Here is a 21,765-nt window from a genome sequence, read left to right on the forward strand (position 1 = left end):
AATGATAAAATTGCCTAATGACCTATCTCTCAGAACATATCCCTGCTGTTAAGTGACACATGACTGTATTTAGCAATTATTCTTTTCTGAGAGTTTCTCATTTAAAAATGTCTTATTCTTATTTTATGAAAATTAAATCCCTATTTCAGACTATTTTTAAGATCATGGTAAAACAATATCACTATAGCTGGAATAATAGTAAATGTGTCAACTTGACTGGGCAAGGAAAGAGTTGTCCAGATAATCTGGTTAAACATTATTCTGGTGTCTATGATCAAGTCTCTGGAAAAGATAAATGATGCAAGTGATAGAAGTAATAAAACAGACTGCCCACTCCAATGTGGGTGGATTTCACCCATTCCATTAAAGACCTGAATAGAAGAAAAGGCAGACTAAAAGAAATCTTTCTCTCTCCCTTCATCCTTCCTCTTCTTCCTGTCTCTTTCATTGTGCTTCACTTGGTACGTGAGTCATTTCCTTCCTTCAGACCTGGACTCATGCTGTAATTTACCACAGGCTCTTCTCCTTCTTACACTTACACACTTGAACTAAAACTATAGTTTCCTGGGTCTCAAATTTAGTGACAGTAGGTCCTGGGGCATTTCAACCTCTCTCTCTCTCTCTCTCTCTCTCTCTCTCTCTCTCAATTTCTCAGTCTCTCTCTCTCTCTCTCTCTCTCTCTCTCTCTCTCTCTCTCAAATTAATAGATAGATATACAAACATAGATATAAATATAGATATAGGTTTCAATATAGATTTAGATTTAGATTCAGATTCCATCCTCCGGGGTCTGATTCTTTGGAGAAGTAACACAGCTGTATATAAACAGTCTTAAGAATTTAGAGGAATTATTTACCTTTTCTTCCTTTTAGATTCAAGATATTCTCATCATAGGAGAATCTGAGTAACTTGTGGAAGTTGAATTGATAGAATCATAGCAGACTCAGAGATATTGTTACACAAATACAGACAGAAATCACATGCAGCCTTACTTATGCAATGCTTGCCAGATACAGAAAAAGCAGTCAAGACATAGAATGAATTATAGGAAAGAAGTATTTACTCCTTGTGCTTGAATGAAGGCTTTAAAGTTCCTTGAAATATCATCTAATTATCACCTCTTCTTTTCACAGTACATAGCAAGACACCCTTAAAGAGCTGATTGAAGAGTCATCAAAGTTATTTTAGAGAACTGTCACTGTGAAAGAGTGCAAGGTGTCCACCCCTTCCTCTCTACCAAGATCACAGCAAAACTTCATTTCTTAACTTCCTTTGTCATATGTGTGTCCATTGTTTGAGTTCTAGCCAATGGAATGCAAAACAAATGTATACTCCTTCCACGTCTGACCCACAGACATCTACAACATATAGTCCTTCATGTTTTTCACTTTCAGGGCAAAGGAATGGAAATGAGCAAAGTGACCTTGCAAATATGGGGAAGACAGCAAGGCAAGAGGGAGGAAGGAATATGGGACATAAGTCAGAAGGAGCAGCACAATCCAAAACCACCTACTGGACTTCATGTGAGAAGTTATTTGAGCCAATATATAAATTTTGGTTTGTCACAGCAGCTGTCCTTACATTAAGTACTTGTCTTGTGCTTACCTGCATTTGTGTGTGTGTGTGTGTGTGTGTACATGCATGTGATTTTTGAGACAGGGTAGCCCAGACTGATCTTAAACTCAGCCTCCACAGTGCTGGGATTATAGATGTATACCTCCACACACCTGGCCAACTTACCCACATATTAACATTTGAATTGATTGTGGCTTTCAAAATACAGTTTACTTTAAGCCTTATAAATGCACTGTTATTACTTATTCATCAAATGGTCTCAGGAAAAATTCCAAGGAGGCATTCCTCTTATGAATTTATTATGGTTTCTCCAATTGCAGAGGTGAAAAAACTAAGCCCATTGCAAAAAGCTCCTCAGAACAATTATAATGAAGTATAAACAATATTTTAATTTCCAGACCAATCTTGAGAGAAAAGAACAAGAGTGTTATTCATGGATAACAGAATCACTTACCTCCAAGATCCTGGCAATATAACAGAACTTTACAACATTAGAGAAGGAAAATATGCTTTTAATTAACATTTTAAGAGATTTTAATTAAATGCTTATAACATTTATGAAGGATAAATGACTAGAATTTTGAAAGACAAATATGCAACTTTTATTAATACCTATAGGTAAACCTGATGACATTGGATCTTAATCTAATTTTTAAGTGTAAGTGAGTGTTCATATTTTGAAGTTTGGATTTAAAGACACTAAAAAAATGATGCTCTGCTGGGAGAGAAAACTATATCAAGATGCATTTATTTTGTTGTTGAAAAGAATGAAAAAGAACCTGCTTTTGCTAATCTGTTTGTTGTCCAGTTCAGGACATGTCTAAACATAGCCAATAAAGTGAAATGCAGAGTAGCTCATATGGGTCCTTCAGTTTTTCATAATCAATAATTGTCTTTTATCCATTCATTGTTATCTCCATGGTTCAGACCCCCAAAACATTATTTACTTCTTTCCCTTTCAAGCCTTTAATTATTTGGTTTTTAGAAGCTAAATGATAGCAAATCTCTTGGTTAGTGGTTGAAAAAGTAAATTTTATTAATAACTACCAATATTCCTCACTTTAATTCAGCAAATATGTGTTAAATAAGTGAAGCACTCATCTCTCCATTTTTCAAGTTTAATACCTACTCTTGCAACTAGACAGTTTTAACACATTTAACTACTAATCAAAGGAAATGGATAACTATGTTAATGCAAGAAAAAACATAGTGGCTACATATACATAGAAGCATGCATATATGTACAGAAATAATATAACCCATTGCTAAAGGTCATATAATCATTAACAGGCTTGCTGAAATAAGTATTACGTAGCTTTTGCATACCTGTTGGCAACTTTTAAGAGTGACTTACAATGTCCTACTTCTGAGGACTGAGCCTCTCAGCCAAACCACATTCTCACACCATAAAATTAAACAACCTTAAGTTTTCACTCATTTTGTTTTGGGTTCAGTAACAACTGAAAGGAAACACACTTAACTCAGACAGTTATGCATGTGATGAGCAAAATGTCACTTTTTTACACACTGCCCTTGTCACTGTTTCTTAATATGCTCTGCTTATACATACAAAATGTGTAAATAAATGCTCCCACCTCCAGTCTGTCTGAGTGAATACAGAACATGAGGCTATGTGTTCATTTGAAAGACAGACATTAATTCCACACACTTCCATCAATGTACCTTAAGTTTAAAAGGTAGTTTGTAAGCATAGAGATTTCTGCTAGTTCAAAGAAGTCTAAGCCTGAAAACTATTAGCAGGTTAGCAACCATTGCAAAAAAATGCTACAAAAAACAGACCCTTTTACTTTTATTATAAATTCCTAAATTAGTCAGTATGTCACTGAATTTCTTTTTTTATTCTTCCTTAACCATGTTATACACACACAACCACACACAATTACAAAGCTGCCAGAAATCACAAGTAGGGTTTGGAAGAGTGAAAAAGCTAAGGCTAGACTGAAGTTAATGGAGCTTCTCACTCCCTAGCCTTGAACAGTGATGTTCCAGCTCATCAGCATGTCCTCTGTTTTTGGCAAGATGCCCTAGATAGAACTGTGCTTCCAAGAGTCAGAGCCAGAATTTGTAGCGGCAGCACTTTTTGCCTTCCGCATGAATGATCAGAGCTCTCAGAGCTAGCAGATTGGTGGCTGCTGGTAAGGCTAGGTCCTTGAGTCAAATGAAAGGACCAGAGGATTGATTACATATTCTTTATTCTTTCTCAAGTCCTACTTATTAAGGGCTCTTGGCACTATGTTAGGCACTTTACAATGGCCCTACATATGAGTTTTATGTAGCAATTCAAAAAGCTATTCCACCCTGTCATAGCCAAACCTTTGCCAGCAAGCCATGTCTTGACTGCATTATGTACTGTTCAGCAGATGGAGTTAGAGGATTCCTGTGAAACTGTGAAAGCACAGAGATGTAGCAGGACAGCACTGAGGGGACTAAAAGGTAAATATATGTAAAGGGAAACAAACAATGCAGGTAAAATGAGGATAAACTTCTACAAATTTACAAATTGGGGGATTCTTAATTCATAAATGTTTAAGTTTTTCATTACTAATGAAATTTCCAAGATATCTTACAAGAATAAATCAAACAACAGAAACCAAAATTATTAAAAGTATATAATTTCACCGTAAATTCAGAGTCTAAGTTGTTATAGGTATTTCCAAACATTTCATGTTTTAATTGGCTTCCCAGGCAGACATCTTACAGTCTACAAGTCACATTCAATTAATCTTATACTGATTTTCTAAGAAACTTTCTGTTTCTATGACTCCCCTGATCAATTAACTTCTTGTAAGTAGCAAGACAATTTTCTCTTTCTTTTTCCTCTCCAGTGAAGCCTGAATATTCTCTTCCCACAAAAATATCTGATTTTTGCCTGTTATCCATCAGGAAACTATATTATGTTGGTTAAAATGGCTGAAGCCTTTCACATCTCAAACATGTTTATAGGTTCTGCACAAAGAAGAAATATAGAATTGCCTTGGAGCAAAATTATTAGTGGCTTGTCAAGTTTCAGTTGTGTTTATAAAGGTCTCTTTGGCTACCAGCAAATATGTCTTTCCTTTGGTCCCATGCTATATATGTGCCAGAGAACTAGGAGACAGATGGTCACTCAAGGAAGCTGCTCACTGGAAAAAAGGCAATGATCCTACTACTGCCACTGGCTGTCAAAAAGGTGCAAAGACACAGGCCAGTCACTTGTGATTTCTTTAGTTAGAAGTGCACTGTCTATCCTAACAAAGAAATTTCATCTATATTAAAGTGTGAGGATTTGGGAATGAGAAGAATAATCACTTCAACCTGAACTTTTTCTTTAAGACTGTCTAGGAATCAACAGAAATAATAAAATTCAGGAAAGACATTGATTTCTGGAGTCAAATAACCTGGACTCAAGCTTTAACATAAGCTGAGAAAATTGGATATAGCACCTTAAACTCTTAAGTTTCATTTCCTAACCTCTAAAATAGGATTAGTTAACTACAATAAAAATAGAATATAGTTAACTACAAGGGTAGTTTCAGGATTCTCAAGATTCAATTTCTCCTTTGTTTGATCCAAGTTCATTATTTCACATAAAAAGTCTTTCCAAAGGAGAAGAATGGTCAGGACACTCTCCTGTCCCAAACCTCTATGTGTCTAGAGAGCACATGACACACTGCACAGCAAACAGATTTCATCCCATACAGCCAATCTGAGTCGACCTTCTCAAGCTTTTCTATGGTTATTTTCCTCAATTTATTTCCTATTGTAGCCATGTCAAAGCAGACTCATTATTTATTCTCAATGCTTATAGCTCTGTATTTGTCCAAAGTATTCTCCCAATATTCCCTTGTCTGATACCCCTTCCTGTCTTTGTCCACTTAACAAACTTTTGCTCAGTCTTCAAAGTTTACCATATCTTCACAACCTACCACCTTTCCAGCTACTTCTGGAGCTTCCTCCAAAAGAAACAAACATTAAATTTACCAATCTCATTTAAACTTAACAGCTGCATTCTTTTTTCTAGCTTCCAAAGTGAAAATACATTTTCTTTGGTATCCAATGTGAAAATATCTAAATGCTATTTAACCACAGAGAAGAGGAAAAAATTCAATCTGTGTATCTGTAATGTGAGCACCAAAAAAGATATTGTTTAGATTTCCAAATATAATTAATCACAAATTAGGAAGTCACTGAATTGAGAAAATAGCTTACATCTAGAAAAATATGCCACCTAAAAATTGATCTAATCTGTATCAACTTTAATCATTGACATCACCTGTTAGGTGTAAGATATGTCATTTCTAATCTAATAACATCTTAAAATCAATATGAATCCATACACTGAAATTCAAACAAGTTAAGTAATTTTCATGATTTACTTGGTGTGTTGCAGGGTTGCCTTTCAAAGTCAAGTCTGTCTGACTCCTGAATGTATTCTATTTTAATATCTCCATACTATCTCTCACTTGACCTTGTACTGTGATCACATGAGACCCATGGCAATCATAGTTTTATAAAGGGTATCAGATACTATCTGTGGGCAGGCCACCCAAAATACTCTTTGCTTGAGGAAAAAGGAGATTGGTGCTGTGGACAGATTATATACCTAAGTCACAAGGAGGAGAGATAGGGTCTCCTCAAAATAATATCATTCCATTCATATAGCACTTCATTAAAATAAGTGTCCTAACACTAGACTTATTGGTAGTCTTTGTTATTTTCGGTTCAACTCTCTAGAATTTTTTATGTTTGCCTAAATAAAAGTAACTTTATATCAGAATTATCTCATAAGATATCACTGAGTTACTAAAAATATTCTCATTTCTTAATAATCCTTACTGGGTTAACTGGGCATTTTCTGTTGTGGTGGTGTTAGTGCTCTTGGTGATGTTGGTTGCAGTGTTTAGCAATCTAAAATTGTGTATCTTTCCTTCAAACATTTTTTAATCTTATGTTAATCTTGAAAGTGTTCATTAATAACCTGATTGAAAAATATATCAATGTACAATATTTCTCTCATAATACCTGCAAACCAAAACAGAGACTTGACTTAAAAATTCAGAAAAATGTTACTTCAATATAAGACTAATATGAGCTCATACATGTCATAAAAGAACATATGTATTAATCCAACGTTCCTAGGATTCAGAATTACCATTTGTTTTAGATAGTTTTATAGCCACAAGAACAGAGCATAGAATTAAACAAGCAATTAGAACTTAAGAAAAACTGAGACACAAATCATGTCAAATTTATTCCCAAGAAGAGTTCCCTCCTTTGTAAATTGCTTCAAAACTGGTGATCAAGAGCAGTTAGGCCTACTCATTCAGCCTACATTTTGGAGGAAAAGAGCAAGGGAATGAGGTATTCATGGTGATTAGAGAGAGAAGGCCATTCTGTTTGTGCGGCACAAGTCCATGTTGGGAATGGGGTTCATTCCTTTCTCAAGACAGCACAGAGCTCTAATCTGACTGTAGCTACATTAAACACTTACAGCTCTGACAGTAGTCATAACTAATGAGACCCTCCCAAACATTCCTGAGCAATTGGCATGTTTTCCTGCAATGATTTATCACATTATTGTTAAATAAGTCCGTAAAGTGTACAAGTTTAAAACTAATAAAATACTAAGTCCATCCTTGAGGTGTTTTAAATTTTTACTTGGGTATAGTATAAGTTCTCCAGCCCTATCTGTAGCTGACAGTTTAACCTGGCCCTAAGGCAAAGAGAAGACACAAGTTAAATAGGGGTAACCATTAGTCTAGGCTAGCATTCTGAGTGAAGTAACATAGTTGGTGGCAACCAATTTTCCTCACAAACTGAAAAATACTTTATACAATGCTGGAAATGGGGCAGAATACATGATATAACATTGCCAAGCATGCATTATCCTGTGTCCCTTCTCAACCCTTATTAACTGTCTCCATGGAGTTTAAAAAAAAAAAGTTCCACAATAAGACAGGATTGAGCAAGTCAGGACTCTTGCATTGAAAAATAAATAAACAAACCCTCCACGTGAAGACAAAAGATTCATGTATCTTATTCAATCCAGAGGCAGAACTCAAACTGTGAATTCAATTTGCCATGTCCTACTGCCTTGGAGGAGTGGCCCACTGTTAAGGGGTCATCAGTCATCAATTTAGGAGCCTAGAGACACAGTCAGAAATTACTATGGAATGGCGATCTGGATCATTTGGGCTTATTAATCATTATAAAGATCTAATGCCTGACAATGAATGATAAATATGTAATTCATTATTTTAAAATAAAAGATGTTCTAAGTGATAAAATTTAGAAAAATTAACTATCAGCTTGCAAACTTTTAGAACATGTATTGAGAATACAGAGAAATACTGAAAAATACCACTCAAGAGAAATTGCAAATCTTTCTAGAAGCTCAAAATCAATTCCATAAGTATTAAACACATTGGTATGTAGTAAAGTAGAGAGAGAGCAAGAGAATGTCCTAAAAATTAACAAAAGAACCTGACAGTAGCAGGACAATAACATGATACCAATAATGACTCGTTTTCCATTATTATTACCACGCAGTTAAATATCATTCCCTAGAAGATGCACTATTACTATATAAATTCCATGTGGCAGTCCCTCCCAGCAAATAAAGCAAACAAGCCCAATTAAGTCTACAGAAATAATTCAGAACAGTGACTTTTGTGCCATAGAGACAAAAAAAGCATATTGATTAATCTTAGGCAACAGATGATATGAACCATGTTCACTAGGTTAAATGGAGTAACGAAGCAAATATTTAGTTAATAAACACTGAAAAGTAAAGGGAAACAAAAGTCTAAATAGATAATAATTAAAATCTAAAAATTGCTGCAAGTTTTTTCAAGATAAAAGTCTTAGTTTATTGTCTCTATTCAGGTTTAGATATACAGGGGTCTCCTGCCAAGTACAACAAACTCTTGTCTAGCTATTAAAATGCTAACATCCTTCAACTTTGCTTGTATAATTCTATTTGTTTAGTGTTTTAATATTTGTGCTGAAAAGCTAAAACTTTTTGTTTATTTCATTATTCTGTGAGACATTCTTCATTCTAACACATTAGACAAAAGTAGTCAAATATGGGAGACAAGAAATGGTAATCAGTGTATCCTTACCTGCAAGCCTTCAATAGCTAGTCGCAGCATGCTTGGTGTAAGCTTAGAGGCTTGCTTGAAGGTGAAGTTACTCCAGTCTATGATCAAAACAAACCCATTTACTTGGAGCTCAGGATCTTCAATCATGGCTTCTAAAGAAAGTAAGATGGCACGCAAAATATCCACCAGTGTGTACCTATCAGCAATACAGAAGTACTGAATTAAATGATGATCACTTCATAGAAGCTATAGAACGTGTTTTTAGCACATTAAAGATTCTCTTTAAAATACCTCAGAAATCTTAAGGAAATAATTTTTGTCAAAAAGTATTTTTTTAAGGCTGGAGGTGTGACTCAAGGGATACAGCACTTGGACCTAGCAAATTCAAACTCCAGTACCACAAAGAAAAGGCTGTTTTTAAGATGTTTACACTTGAAAAATACTACATTTTGGTTTTTTTAATAGTCATTTAATTTTCTTCCAGCCCTTGCTATGATTTTCCAAAATCTCATCTCAAGCTCCCGCAGCAGTGGACAATGAACTTTTTAAATAGCTTGAGAATGCTCTCAGTAATACTGACACTGTCCATCTTCTTACAATTGGCCCTCCATTTCTAAGAAATATGCATCTGATCATTCAAAAAAGTGAGGAGCCAAAATATTTTTAAATTGCATATATAATTAACATGTACAAACTTTTTTCATGCCTAAATAAACAAGAAACTAATTATTTGGCATTTTTTCTATATTAGGCATTACAAGTTACCAGCAGATATTTAAATAGAGATGATTTAAAATATAAAAGAGGAGGTATACAAGTTATATGTAAATACTATGCCATTTTGTTTAATGGACTTGAGCATCTACAGTTTTTGTTATCTGTGTGGGGTCCTAGAACCAATATCCTGAGATAACAAGGGACAACTGTAACTGAAAAATTTGAGAGTCTCCAAAGAACAAGAACATTATATGTGATAACTATAGCTTAAAATGTCAGAAGACTTTAATTACTTGTATTGAGTTTGTATTATAAAATTAAAAGAAAGAAGGGAAGATGGGAGTGATTGAATGAAATAGAGATAAATGCAAACAAAAGGGTACCTCTCCATTGTAGAGCAAGCCATTCAAATTTAGTACATTGGTATTAATTTCTTCCTGCATTGTACAACAGCACAGTACCTGATGTAATCAAGAAAACCTAATACACTCACTTGTTCAAGTAAAATGGGACCAGATTGGAGTGCAAAGACTCTGGTTGTAGCTTAAGAAACTGCCTCCACAAAGACAGCAGAAAAAAGAACAAAAATAAGACAATTTTGAGAGCCATTTTAGAGGTAAACTTTTAAAATTTGATAATTAGATGTAAGGACTAAAATTGAAGTAAGAGCAAAGGATGACACACAGATTCTAGCTTCAAAGCCCAAGCAAATGCTAAAATCTTGTATCAAAATCAATAGTGCAAATTACTGTTGGAGATGGCTGGGAATGTAGAGTTTTGAATAGAACCTGTTATATTTGAGACACATGTGGTATACTCTGAAAGATACATGAAGTAAACATCTGAAAAACTAAACTAAATTAAGGAGAGAACTCAATGCTGAACATTCTGGAATCAGAATCATATAGGTCCTAAGGTACAGAAAGTGAAGAAGGTAATGAATCGAGAGTTAAGATAATTATTCTAAAAGAATCATTAGGAATTTCCAGAATTTTAAGTGGAATCGGTAAAATTTATAGAGAATGTTAACAATTTCAATTTTTGTACCGCCAGTATTTTAAGTATTTTGTCTTGAGACATTCAAGTAGATGAATGAAGAGTAGCAACCATCACTATTTAATAGAAGGAATGTGCTCACCAAGGAGATACTATGAGACAAAGAATACTTGAGAAGGAGTAGTTCTATTTTTATTTCTAAAACTATTTGGAGACAAATTAACAAAGCATAGCAGTTCAGAAAGGAAATAATAATTAACATTGGAACATAAAGTAATTTCTCATCTTCTCAGTGTCTTATTTCCCCATCCATAAAATGAGTAGTTTGGAACAGAACCTCCTTTAGGGTTCTAGTATTAGCTAAGCATAAGACTGTGATGTCAGAAGACTTTAAGATGGAAACTCTGATAGAGTGCCTACCTAGAAAGTATGAGGCCCTGAGTTCAAATCCCAGTACCACAAAAAAAATTCAAAGCAAGAAAAAAAATGGAAACACTGTCTTGCCCCTCATTAACTATGTGGCCCTTGATGTGCCATTGACTTATAATTCTGAGGTTTGATTCCCTTATCTAAAAGAAATAGTAACTATATATATATGTATTTCACTGTATCTAACTGGTAGTAGAGAAGGAATGACCAGCAGAGAGTCAAAGGGATGATTATGGGAAAAGCACTTGCTCAATTCTAAATATTCAGTAAACGTTGGCTGGAACACATATATGGCATACTTTTTGTGTGGTGGTAGTCCTAGATATAGTGTACTTGGAAGAATATAATCAGAACCAAAGAATGTTTTACTCAAAAAGTTAATGATGCTCTTTAGGACAGGCTGCTACTGTTGTAAAAGGCAAGGACCAAAAGACCTTTTTTCACAATTTGAAAGATGTATTACTACAGACCAAGGGTTGTGGCATCCAAAACTATTTCCTGAATATACAGGTAATAAAACTTTTTGGAGAGATCTGTTACTTATGTTATTAAATCTGTGAAACATGTATGGATGGATGTCTTTAATGTGAATTGATGGCTGGCTTACCTTCATTGTAAGCATAATGATCTGACTCAGTATTGTGACCTAAAGCCTATAAACCTGGAGAGACTGGAAAGTTAGAATAGGAAAGTGATATCAGGGTAAAGAAAATTAAAAATTAGAAAATCACAACTTAGAATGTTCCCTTATAATGAAGATGATTTATTCTTTTTCCTACAAGAATATCAAGTAGTATTAATAACAAAACACGATAAAATATAACTTGAATCTGAAATCACCTTTAGAAAGTGGATTCATTTGTATGAATAAAAATAAATCATGGTACTAGTAAGGGCTAAAACAAGAGGCAACTTGTTTTTTGGCTTTTGGGTTTTTTTTTTCTTTTTAAGAGAGTGAATATGTCTACATATATATTATAGTAGGCAATTTGTTTTAAGGAATACATTTGAAGTATGGCTCTCCTAAACTGTGTGAAAATCAAGAAGAAAATTATATACATGTCATTATTCCAAAGGAAGTAAAATAAGGCAAGAAAGAAAAGTAGGTTTACAAAGTTTCTAAAAATAAGTGCAACAATTTTTTTAATTTAATATCATCTCCAAAAGAGAAAACTAAATGATTTTTTAAAACAAATCATGGTTTATAAGTTTGAGAAGAGAAACATAAAAACATCTAGCTAACTGCATCCAAAGGGCAAGTCAACGCCACTCTGACTTCCTCCACTCCTCTGTTGTCAAACATGTCATATTATTACCATTAGCAACTCAGCAGGGTATTTCTTAGCAGGACATTATTACATAAGCTTTTGCAAAAGTCTGTAAAATATCTTCCAAAGAAATGTAGCATCTATGAATTTGTCTCTTCAGGAATCCTACCATCATTTTTCCTCTTTTAAGTCATTTCAACTGCTATAATTTACAAATAAGAGTTCACTAAAATGGAATATTGCATATATTCATGTTTGGGATTTATACCCAAATTATATGAGAGCTACCATTGCTTTTCTTCTATGACATGTTGGAAGAAATCCATAAATAAAAACTAGCACGTTATTGCAGCTTTTGACTCTTGATTGTGCTTCCCAAAATAGCATTAACTAAAGCTTGAATTTATGTAAGAAACACAGAGCAAGAAGAGTTCATGATGCAAGTGAGGAATTTCACAACTGACACCAGACAATGCAGACCATTGCTTGTGAAAGAAACCAAAGCTGCTATAATATGTAAAAATTATGTGGAGAAGAATTTGACACCCATAGCTCCTATTTACTCATGTCAAAATCAGAAGAAAAACATCTAATCCCTCTTGAAATTTGTCAGTTATAAAATCAGTTGTCTTTGCAGAGTAGAATGTGTATATTCATGAATTAATAATTTCGGTCATTTTTATTTAACTTAATAAAAGGTTTTAATATATAACTTGTAGATATTCCACATGCATAATAAAAATTGGGACATTTGCTTATTTTTCTAATCTTAGCTTCCTCTTACACTTTTGAAGGAGTTGCTGAACTTTGCTAAGCTTCCTTATCCTCTTTAAAATCTGCAGATAAAAATAGTTTCTTTGTAGAACAGAATATGAAATACTTAACCCTGTGCCTAACACATAGCAAACACTAAATGTTAACTTCTACAATTGCTGAAATTATATGACTTTTTCTTCTTTCTACCATCACATATTTGTTCTCACTGTCTGTGCTTTTCAACCATATTTTTGGCTTTTGGAGGATTTGTGTGTGTGTGTGTGTGTGTGTGTGTGTGTGTGTGTGTGTGTGTGTATGTTGTTTTCGAGTTTGAACTCAAGGCCTCACACTGGCACTCTACCACTTGAGCCACAATGCCAGCCCTTTTTTGTGTTGAGAAACACAAGTCAGCCTGGGCTGACTTTGAACCATGATCTTCTCAATCTCTGCCTCCTGAATAGCTAGGATTACAACAGTGAGCCACTGTGCCTGGCTAATGATGAAATAAAAGAATATATGCAAAGCCTTTAACAGTACATGAAATAAAGCATAACCAATGATTGTATTTCCTACAATCATTTTTGCTTAAATTCTTGTATTTGTTTCCAAGATGCTACATTGAACTTTTTTTTCCTCCCACTTTTCTGAACACCCTATTTTTCATCCTTGGTGCTACATCATCCTCCCATCACCCAAATACAGAAATATGGTTAAGTCTCCTGTACTCACTCACTATGCAGTATCTCAAAGAGCTCCTGAGTCATGCACTCATTCATTTGAGCTAGTATCACTCCTCAGCAACATTCTCATTTTCCCAGATGCCAAGTAAACATCAGTACCTTGGAAAGTCCTTGTTATCTGAAATATTTCATGTTAATGTAATTCATCCTAGTGCCTCTCAAACCCACTTCTGCTCTGAGATTGCCTGCATTAACCAATTAATGAAGACTTGCTCTTGGATATTCCATTTCCTTTTCCCTCTGCATTTGTTGACTAACTTCCAACTATTTTTTCTTTTGCATATTTGTATATCTTTAGTATCACATCCTTCATTTGCACTACAGTCTGTGTTTCTGTGGCACCCTGTCTCTTTCTTTTTTTCTTCTTCCCTCTTTCTTTTCCAGAAATCTTGCCTATACCCTGTTGTGAGAGTAATCATACTAAACCTGGATATAACACTTCTCACCCATGGCTGTCCCAAAACTCTATAATTCCCTGAAGAATCATACTTCTTAACTTGCAGACTCACTCACAGGCTCGCCTCAGCCATCAAAGCTTTGTCACATCTATTCCCCAACAAACTGGTGCATTTCCCTGCTCTTTCTTCATTTTGGTCTATTGAGGACATTCCTCCTTTTTACTTTCCCTAATTCTTACCTTTCCCCAGCCTCACCTCCAGCATTCTCTCTACCTGCTGGACACCACAGTGCCCTCTCCCATTCTGCTACTCCAGCACACTTAATTATTCCTGTTTGTTCTATAGCTTTGGAGATGTAAGCTTAGCTTTAAAAACACCCCCTCCTATTTAACACCGCTTTGATTATTCAGTGTCCAAGAGTATACCCTGCATATTGTGAGAGCACAATAGCATATGCTAAAATCAAGCTCTTTACCAGTGATACAGATCATGATGCTTTACTTTCTCCTACAAAGTACATCAAAGTGCCATTATTTGGCATCTTTTCTGATCCACTTAATGTTTCTCTTTCTACCGAAGGACAATGTAAAGCACTGTCCTAAATTAGAAAAAGGGCAAGAGTCTTGGTCATGCGTCAGCAAAGTAGGAGGACACAAAATCAACTTACAAAAATCAGTAGCCTTTCTAGGCACAAACAATGAACAGATTGAGAAAAAGTATAGGAAAAAATTTCCATTTACAAAAGCCTCAAAACAATCAAATACTTAGGAATAAACTTAACAAAGGATGTGAATGACCTCTGCAAGGAAAACTACAGACCACTGAAGAAAGAAATCAAAGAAGACTACAGAATGTGGAAGGAACTTCCATGCTCATGGCTTGGCAGAATCAATATAGCAACAAGTTCAATGCAATTCCCATCAAAATCCCAATGACATTAATCACAGAGTTTGAAAAATCAACTCTAAAGTTTGTTTGGAGACACAAAAAACCTCGAATAGCCAAGGCAGTACTAAGCAAAAAGAACAATGCTGGCTGGAGGTGTCACAATACCCACCTTCAAACTATACTATGAGTCATAGCAATAAAAACTACATGGTACTGGCACAAAAACAGACATGAAGACCAGCGGAACAGAATAGAGGACCCAGATATGAATTTATGCAGCTGTGCCCACCTAATTTTTGACAAAGTTACCAAAGATATACAATGGAGAAAAGACAGCCTCTTCAACAAATGTTGCTGAGAAAACTGGATATCTGCCTGCAAAAAACTGAAACTAGATCCACATTTATCACCCCGAACTAGTATCAACTCAAAGTAGATTAAGGACCTTAATATCAGACCTGAAACCTTGAAGCTAGTACAGAAAAGACAAGGGGATACACTGGAAGCAATAGGCATAGGTAAGGACTACCTCAGTAGAACTCAAGCCGCTCAGCACTAAGAAAAGGATCCACAAATGGGACTATATGAAATTAAAAAGCCTCTGCACCACAAAAGAAATGGTCTCTATGTTGAAGAGACCACCCATAGAATGGAAGAAAATCTTTGCTAACCACACATCAGATAAGGGAATGATAACCTGAATATACAGGGAGCTCAAAAAACTAAATTCCCCAAAAATCAAGACCCAATAAAGAAAAGGGCACCTGAACTGAACAGAACTTTTTCAAAGGAAGAAGTCCAAATGCCCAAAAAACACATGAAAAAAATGCTCACCAATCCCTGGCGATAAAGGAATTGCAAATCAAAACCACACTAAGATTCCACCACTAAGCCTGGTAGAATAGCTACCATCAAGAACAACACCAACAACAAATGTTGGCAAAGAAGCGGGAAAAAGAAATCCTCATACACTGCTGATGGGAATGTAAGCTACTACAACCACTATGGAAAACAATATGAGGCTTCTTAAAAAACTAAACGTAGATTTGCCATATGATTCAGCAATACCACTCCTAGGGATATACCCAAAGGAATGTGAGTCAGGGTATTACAAAGGCACCTGCACACCCACATTTATTGCAGCAATATTCACAATAGCCAAGTATGGAAACAGCCAAGATGCCCCACTACTGACGAATGAGTTAAGAAAATATTGTATTTATACACAATGGAATTTTACTCAGCCAGTTTTGTCATTCACAGGTAAATGGAACTGCAGAACATCATCCTAAGTGAAGTTATGCTCAGAAGGCCAAAAGCTACATGATCTCTCTCATATGAGGATTATAGACATAAAACAAATGCAGTAATATGGGACACAGGTCACAGTAAGGGGAGGCTGTGCAAGGAAGGGATAGGGCAAGGGAAGGAAACCAAAAACTTGAATGTGGTTGATGTGCTGACTATACAGGAATGAATATAGTAATATTAAACTGGCCATGGGTAGAGAACTAGAGAAGAGTGAAGAGGACTGGAAGAGGTGAACCAACTGGAGTTGTAACACATATATGCATGGAAACAACACAAGGAAACTCCCTGTGTAGCTATCTTTATCTCAAACTAGCAAAAATATCACGCTTCTCTTTTTATCTTTATGTTTTTTCTTCTGCAAAATTGGAGAACTGGGAGGGGGCACTGGTGTAGGGAGGAGGTGGCGTGGAAAGGGATAAGAGGATGAATATGCCCATGTATGTAAATGCAAAAATGATACCTGTTGAAACTGTTCAGGAATCAGGGAAGGGAGGATGAAAGAGAGCAGTGGAGGGGGTGAATTCAAGTATTACGTATTTGATACATTGTGAGAACCTTTGTAAATGCTGTAATGTACTCCCCACCCAGCACAACAATAAAAAAGTCTTGATCATGAACATTGCACACTGGAAATACCATTGCCTGTAGCCAGGAGCTCCCTCAATTCCTTTTATAAAAGAAGTTAATTATATGAAGGAAATTCTGAACATGCTTTCAAAAAATATTTAAGTATCAGGGGAGCTTCTCCCTCTGGCCATGCAATTTTTTGGTGGCCTAAGCTTTCCGTGTGGTGTTTACAGCATTCTTCTGTCCTCTAGCACAGTTTACAGTGAGTGCGAAGATCAGCTTAAATCACAGGGCATATCCTTCTACTTCCCAACCTTTTCAGCATGACAAGGGAGAACACTGGGATCCTGGCATTACAATGAGCAGCACAACAGCCAGCAATTTCCCTTTGTCACTAAATCAATCAGCCATTATTAAATTCTTCATTAAGGTTGCCCCAGCCCCTCAGTTTTCATTAAACTACATTTTCTAATGTCTGAAGTGCTTCCTGTTGAAAAGGTACTTGGGAAAGAAACAAAGGAGAAGAATTACATTTATTAATGCCTCAGGGTATCATTAGTGCTAAAGCTGATGAACCCATCTAGGTGTTTTCTATTACAGAGTGGTAATAATAATAATACCCCTATCTGTGTAACAGTTTAGGATTTTCAAAGCAATTTCAAATGCATTATACTAATCGTCAAATAATTGTGAAGTCTATGAATGGGCTTTATTCCTATTATTTTACAGCGAACATGGGGTCTCATAGAATTTAATGAGTTTGCCCCAAATCACCATGGGAGGAAAAAGGGGAGCCTAGATTAGAAGCCAAGTCTTTCTGACATCAAGTAGACCAGCATTGGCTCCACTCCCCATGGTGCCTCATACCTGGAACAGAGTTTGATGAATAGCTGTGCTGCCGTTTTGTGTCTCAATTGCATCATATGTATTAGAAGACAGGACATGAGGAAGTCAGTGCAGAAGTAGCATCACAGCACTGTGTGAGGCACACTTCAGCCTGGCCACAGTGCAGGGCTTTTGTGGAGGAAAAACAATAAGACATTCCTAGGAGTAAGGATGGGAAGCAACTAAACTTACAAATCCTGGAGGAAATATCAACTGAAATTTCCACCTTCCTGGCTTCTATCACCAAACACAGAAGACTGGCTAAGTCTTCTATTAATTTTACTGCTGTGGAAATGTAGGTGAGTGAGAACAAGAAAATCACTGGAAATGAAACATCTGCTGATAAAATCTGATTCTTTGAAGAAGGGACAAAGAAATTGTGTACCTGTTGTTATATAAAAAAACAGAAAGAAAAAAGAATTATGTTGGAAAAAATATAAATACATTAGGAGGTCAACTTTTCAGATCCAAATACTTGAGGTAAGTATTTGGGTAGAAAGTCATTGCCTTTAGAAAATTTATTTTTCCACCTTAATATATTTTTAGAGGGAGTGTAGTTGAGACAGGGTTTCACTTTGTTGCCTATGCTGGCTTAAACTTGAGTCTTCCTGTCTCAATCTCCTACTGGAATTTTAGATGTGTTCTATCACACCTGGCCCACCTTAATTTTTGTCCCTAGTTGTCTTTAACTTGATTTTTAATCAAGATTTTTGAAACCAAAGATGGGTATTTTTCATTATCGGACAATGATATTTGATATAATTTTATGTAATTGTCTTTTCCTTGATTTAGGCTGGTAACTGTGTATGTGCAAAAAGAAGTATCAAATCCACTTACTAGTTGTGTGACCATTAGGGTAGTACTTCACTGCTATAACACACACTGAAGAAGAAGTGTTTTAGAATGAATGAATGAATGAATGAGAGTTTGCAGAGTAGCTCAAGTGGTAGAGCGTCTGCCTAGCAAGTGTGAAGCCCTGAGTTCAAACCCCAGTTTTCCCCAGCAAAAAAATGAAAAACTGAGTGAATGAAATGAAAAAATAAAAGGTTGAAGTAAATTAATCAAACAGAAAATTTTTTTGGTGGTACTAGGATTTGAACTCAAGGTCTCATGCTCACTAGGCAGGCACTCTACTATTTTGAGCAACATCCCAGCCCCCAAACAGGCAGTGTTTTCCCTACACTGCCCACAGTTGCTCCTAAGCCCAGAATTTCCAAAGCTGAAAAACAAAATTTTCATCCAACATTTCAGACCTCTCTGGTAGTTATTTTTGTATTTTTTCTTCACAGAGAGATTGTATATTGCTCCTAGCACCTACTGAGTTTCCAGGAACATAGAAAAAAATTGGACTGAGTTTTAATTTTTAATCAAAATGAAATAATAGTTTGTTATTTGATGTCAGAGGATCCAGTGAATACAGGAGTATCCTTTTCCTCATGTCAATAGCATGCTTATTAAGTGAAATATGTGTTCTGTCCCTGGCAGGAGTTGAGTTCAATTTTTGTGCAAAATAGAGGAAATGTATTAATTCTTTTGAGGTATTTTTTCAGTGCCTTGTGGTAACCTTCAATTTCTTATTTCTCTTCAAGTTGCATATTTGAAATATCCAAATAGTCCGGTTCAGGAGAGAATGAAGTTTGGTCCTCCAGTTTTTGCTGTTATTTCTGGATTATTTAACTAATTACTGCATAACTGCCCCAGTTTTTAGAGACTGTCCTACTTTTTCAGAGATTTGTCACAATATTGCTGTAACAATTCTCAGGGAAATTTGTTTTACCTCCCTCATTTTTCCAAGGTCTGTACCAAGAGTTCAGTTTGGAATCAGTGGCAGTTTCCAGAGTATTCATTAAAAGAGCTTCCCTACAATATGGAGGCTCTGTAGGGACAGAAATCCCAAGGAATGTGCCTGCCACTTCTAGTTCTGACATAATCAAAATTCACCCATAACACAGGCCAGCAATGGCTCCAGTATTGGGAATAGAAGGACTCCTGACCCTATTACTGTGCATGACAATGACTTTTTAACTGTAAGGTATTTTAATATTTTAATAAATGGAGAAAAGAAGGCTTTTAAAATCAAATCAAACAAATGGACGGTAACTATTTCAGACAAATTCCAGGATGAGTTAGAGGACTGCAGCGATCAATGTCTGACCAATGTTTTTCTATCCTTTCCAGTTCTTCAATATTAAAAGTGATAGTTAATGTCCATTATGACAAGTCAAATACAGGGCAAGATGAATTCATTGCTCTCTGAATTGTCACTATATTAAGAATCATTAAAATTCTAACTACATTTAATTTTTTCTAATTATTATTAACCAGATAAACAGTTGTTTGTTGTATTAAAGTATAAAGAAAAACTTTGCAAGTCTAATGTGGTCTATAGAAGTAAAATACTATTAGCAAACCAACTGTCAAATTATGTCATCCTCATATTTCAGGGGACACAATTTCTCTCATGAATATATCCAATAATAATGTGCCAATGGATTTCAACTTCTCACACATTTACACTGAGGTGAGAGTGCATTCTCCTTTCATTCCAAACTGCAATGCTTTTTCTTCTGGTTTCATGGCCCATTATCCTTACACTCTTGTTAAATTATGGTGGACCAACCATCATTTAGGAAGGAAATACAGCATGGGATATGCGGAGGCCTACTGTGTTCCAATATAACCACCAAATTGTTTATAATTCTGCAGTATTTACTTCTGTTTTCAGAAATTATTTTAGACAACCTGAAAGAAAAGAGATAAAATTGTATGAATTTCTTCCAATAAAAAGCTTGCTCAATAAATATAAGAAATCATCTAGCCTGTGCTATTTTTTTAAAGAACCACAGACCACAGTAAAAGTCTTTTTGACACTTCAGCATTTCACTGTTTTTTCAATTTGTTAGAAGATAGGGAGCCTGCAAATATGATTTTACCTTAGTCTTCCTAAGGACTCCATGTTTCATAAAGATTTTGGAAAGGTTCCAATTCTTTACAATAACTTGTAACTAAACTGTACTGTGTTGCACTAGAAAGAGACACTATTTATTTATAGTCATCATCTCACATATTTTTTCTATTTTTAGTGTCCTGAGGAGCAGAGAAAAAAATTGTCCTACAAATATAATATAGGAGAAAGTATATAACAGATGAATCCTACTTAGAATTTTTTTTAACTGTGTAACTTTTACCAGTGGGGGTGCGACTCGAGTGACAGAGTGCCTGCCTACCAAGTGCAAAGCCCTGAGTTCAAATCCCAATACCACCAAAATAAAATAAAAAGGAAAAAGAAAAAACTGAATAACTTTTAATACAACCAAAATACTTGATGAGTTTCTACTCTAGTTCAGGTGCTGTTATAAACATAATAGCTTGTTGTTTTGTTATTCAAATTCTTTCAAGGGATTTGCAATTTTTAAAAAATTCACAGAAATCTTATAATGAGGAACTTGGATATAACCTTTTTTCCAAATAATGGGGCTTTTCTTCTATTTTATTGCTGAAATTTCCTTAAATAATCATCTACACTTCTTACCTATTATTTATTTAAAACAACACTACCTTGAAAACAAAGTTGTTCAACTCAAAAAATGGGGTCAGAATTATGCTCAAACATGCATTTTTCTACAAAGACCCATGTGAGTCTGGACTGGTAGGATGATACCTATGAAGAATAAGAGAACTTGACTTGTGGCATATCCACCCAACATCACAATAATAGCAAGGTACCATGTAGTGAAAGTGGTAGAGACTTCTGTAACCTTGAGACTTTAGGATAGAAGGAGGGGATTTAGGCTGAGAAGGACTGGTAACCCTGGCACTGTCAGAGAGGCAGCAGTCCTTCCAATTTCAGGGCAGAAGCCATGGAAGTTCTTATGCACATATCCTAGAGATAAAGGTTTACAGAAGATACCAAGATAGCAGAACCATTTATCCACCTGGCCTTGTCATTGGCTATATATGGATTTGGTATGTGGGGTAGAAAAGAAGAAGGAGGGAACTTTTTTTTAAGAATACAGAGGAAAACACAACTGAAAGTCATGCACCTTTCACCTTGTACTTATGCACTACAGCTTCTTAACTATAATTGGTCCTTTCTAACCATAGAAATAGAATTCATGCTTATTTTGTGTATAGG

The 21,765-nt window shown here is 35.4% G+C and overlaps 1 protein-coding gene across 2 annotated transcripts in view; it reads right to left on the minus strand.

The window, feature by feature from the left end:
* Positions 1 to 21,765, minus strand: part of Clvs2 (clavesin 2) — a 65,442-nt gene that overhangs the window by 39,533 nt on the left and 4,144 nt on the right. For both annotated transcript variants that reach the window (XM_074075339.1, XM_074075336.1), the window contains exon 3: positions 8,697 to 8,871. In XM_074075339.1, the coding sequence (XP_073931440.1) occupies positions 8,697 to 8,871 (175 nt within the window). The remainder of the gene's footprint in view (positions 1 to 8,696; positions 8,872 to 21,765) is intronic.

The sequence above is a fragment of the Castor canadensis genome, chromosome 1, assembly GCF_047511655.1.
Source record: "Castor canadensis chromosome 1, mCasCan1.hap1v2, whole genome shotgun sequence".
NCBI lineage: Eukaryota > Metazoa > Chordata > Mammalia > Rodentia > Castoridae > Castor > Castor canadensis.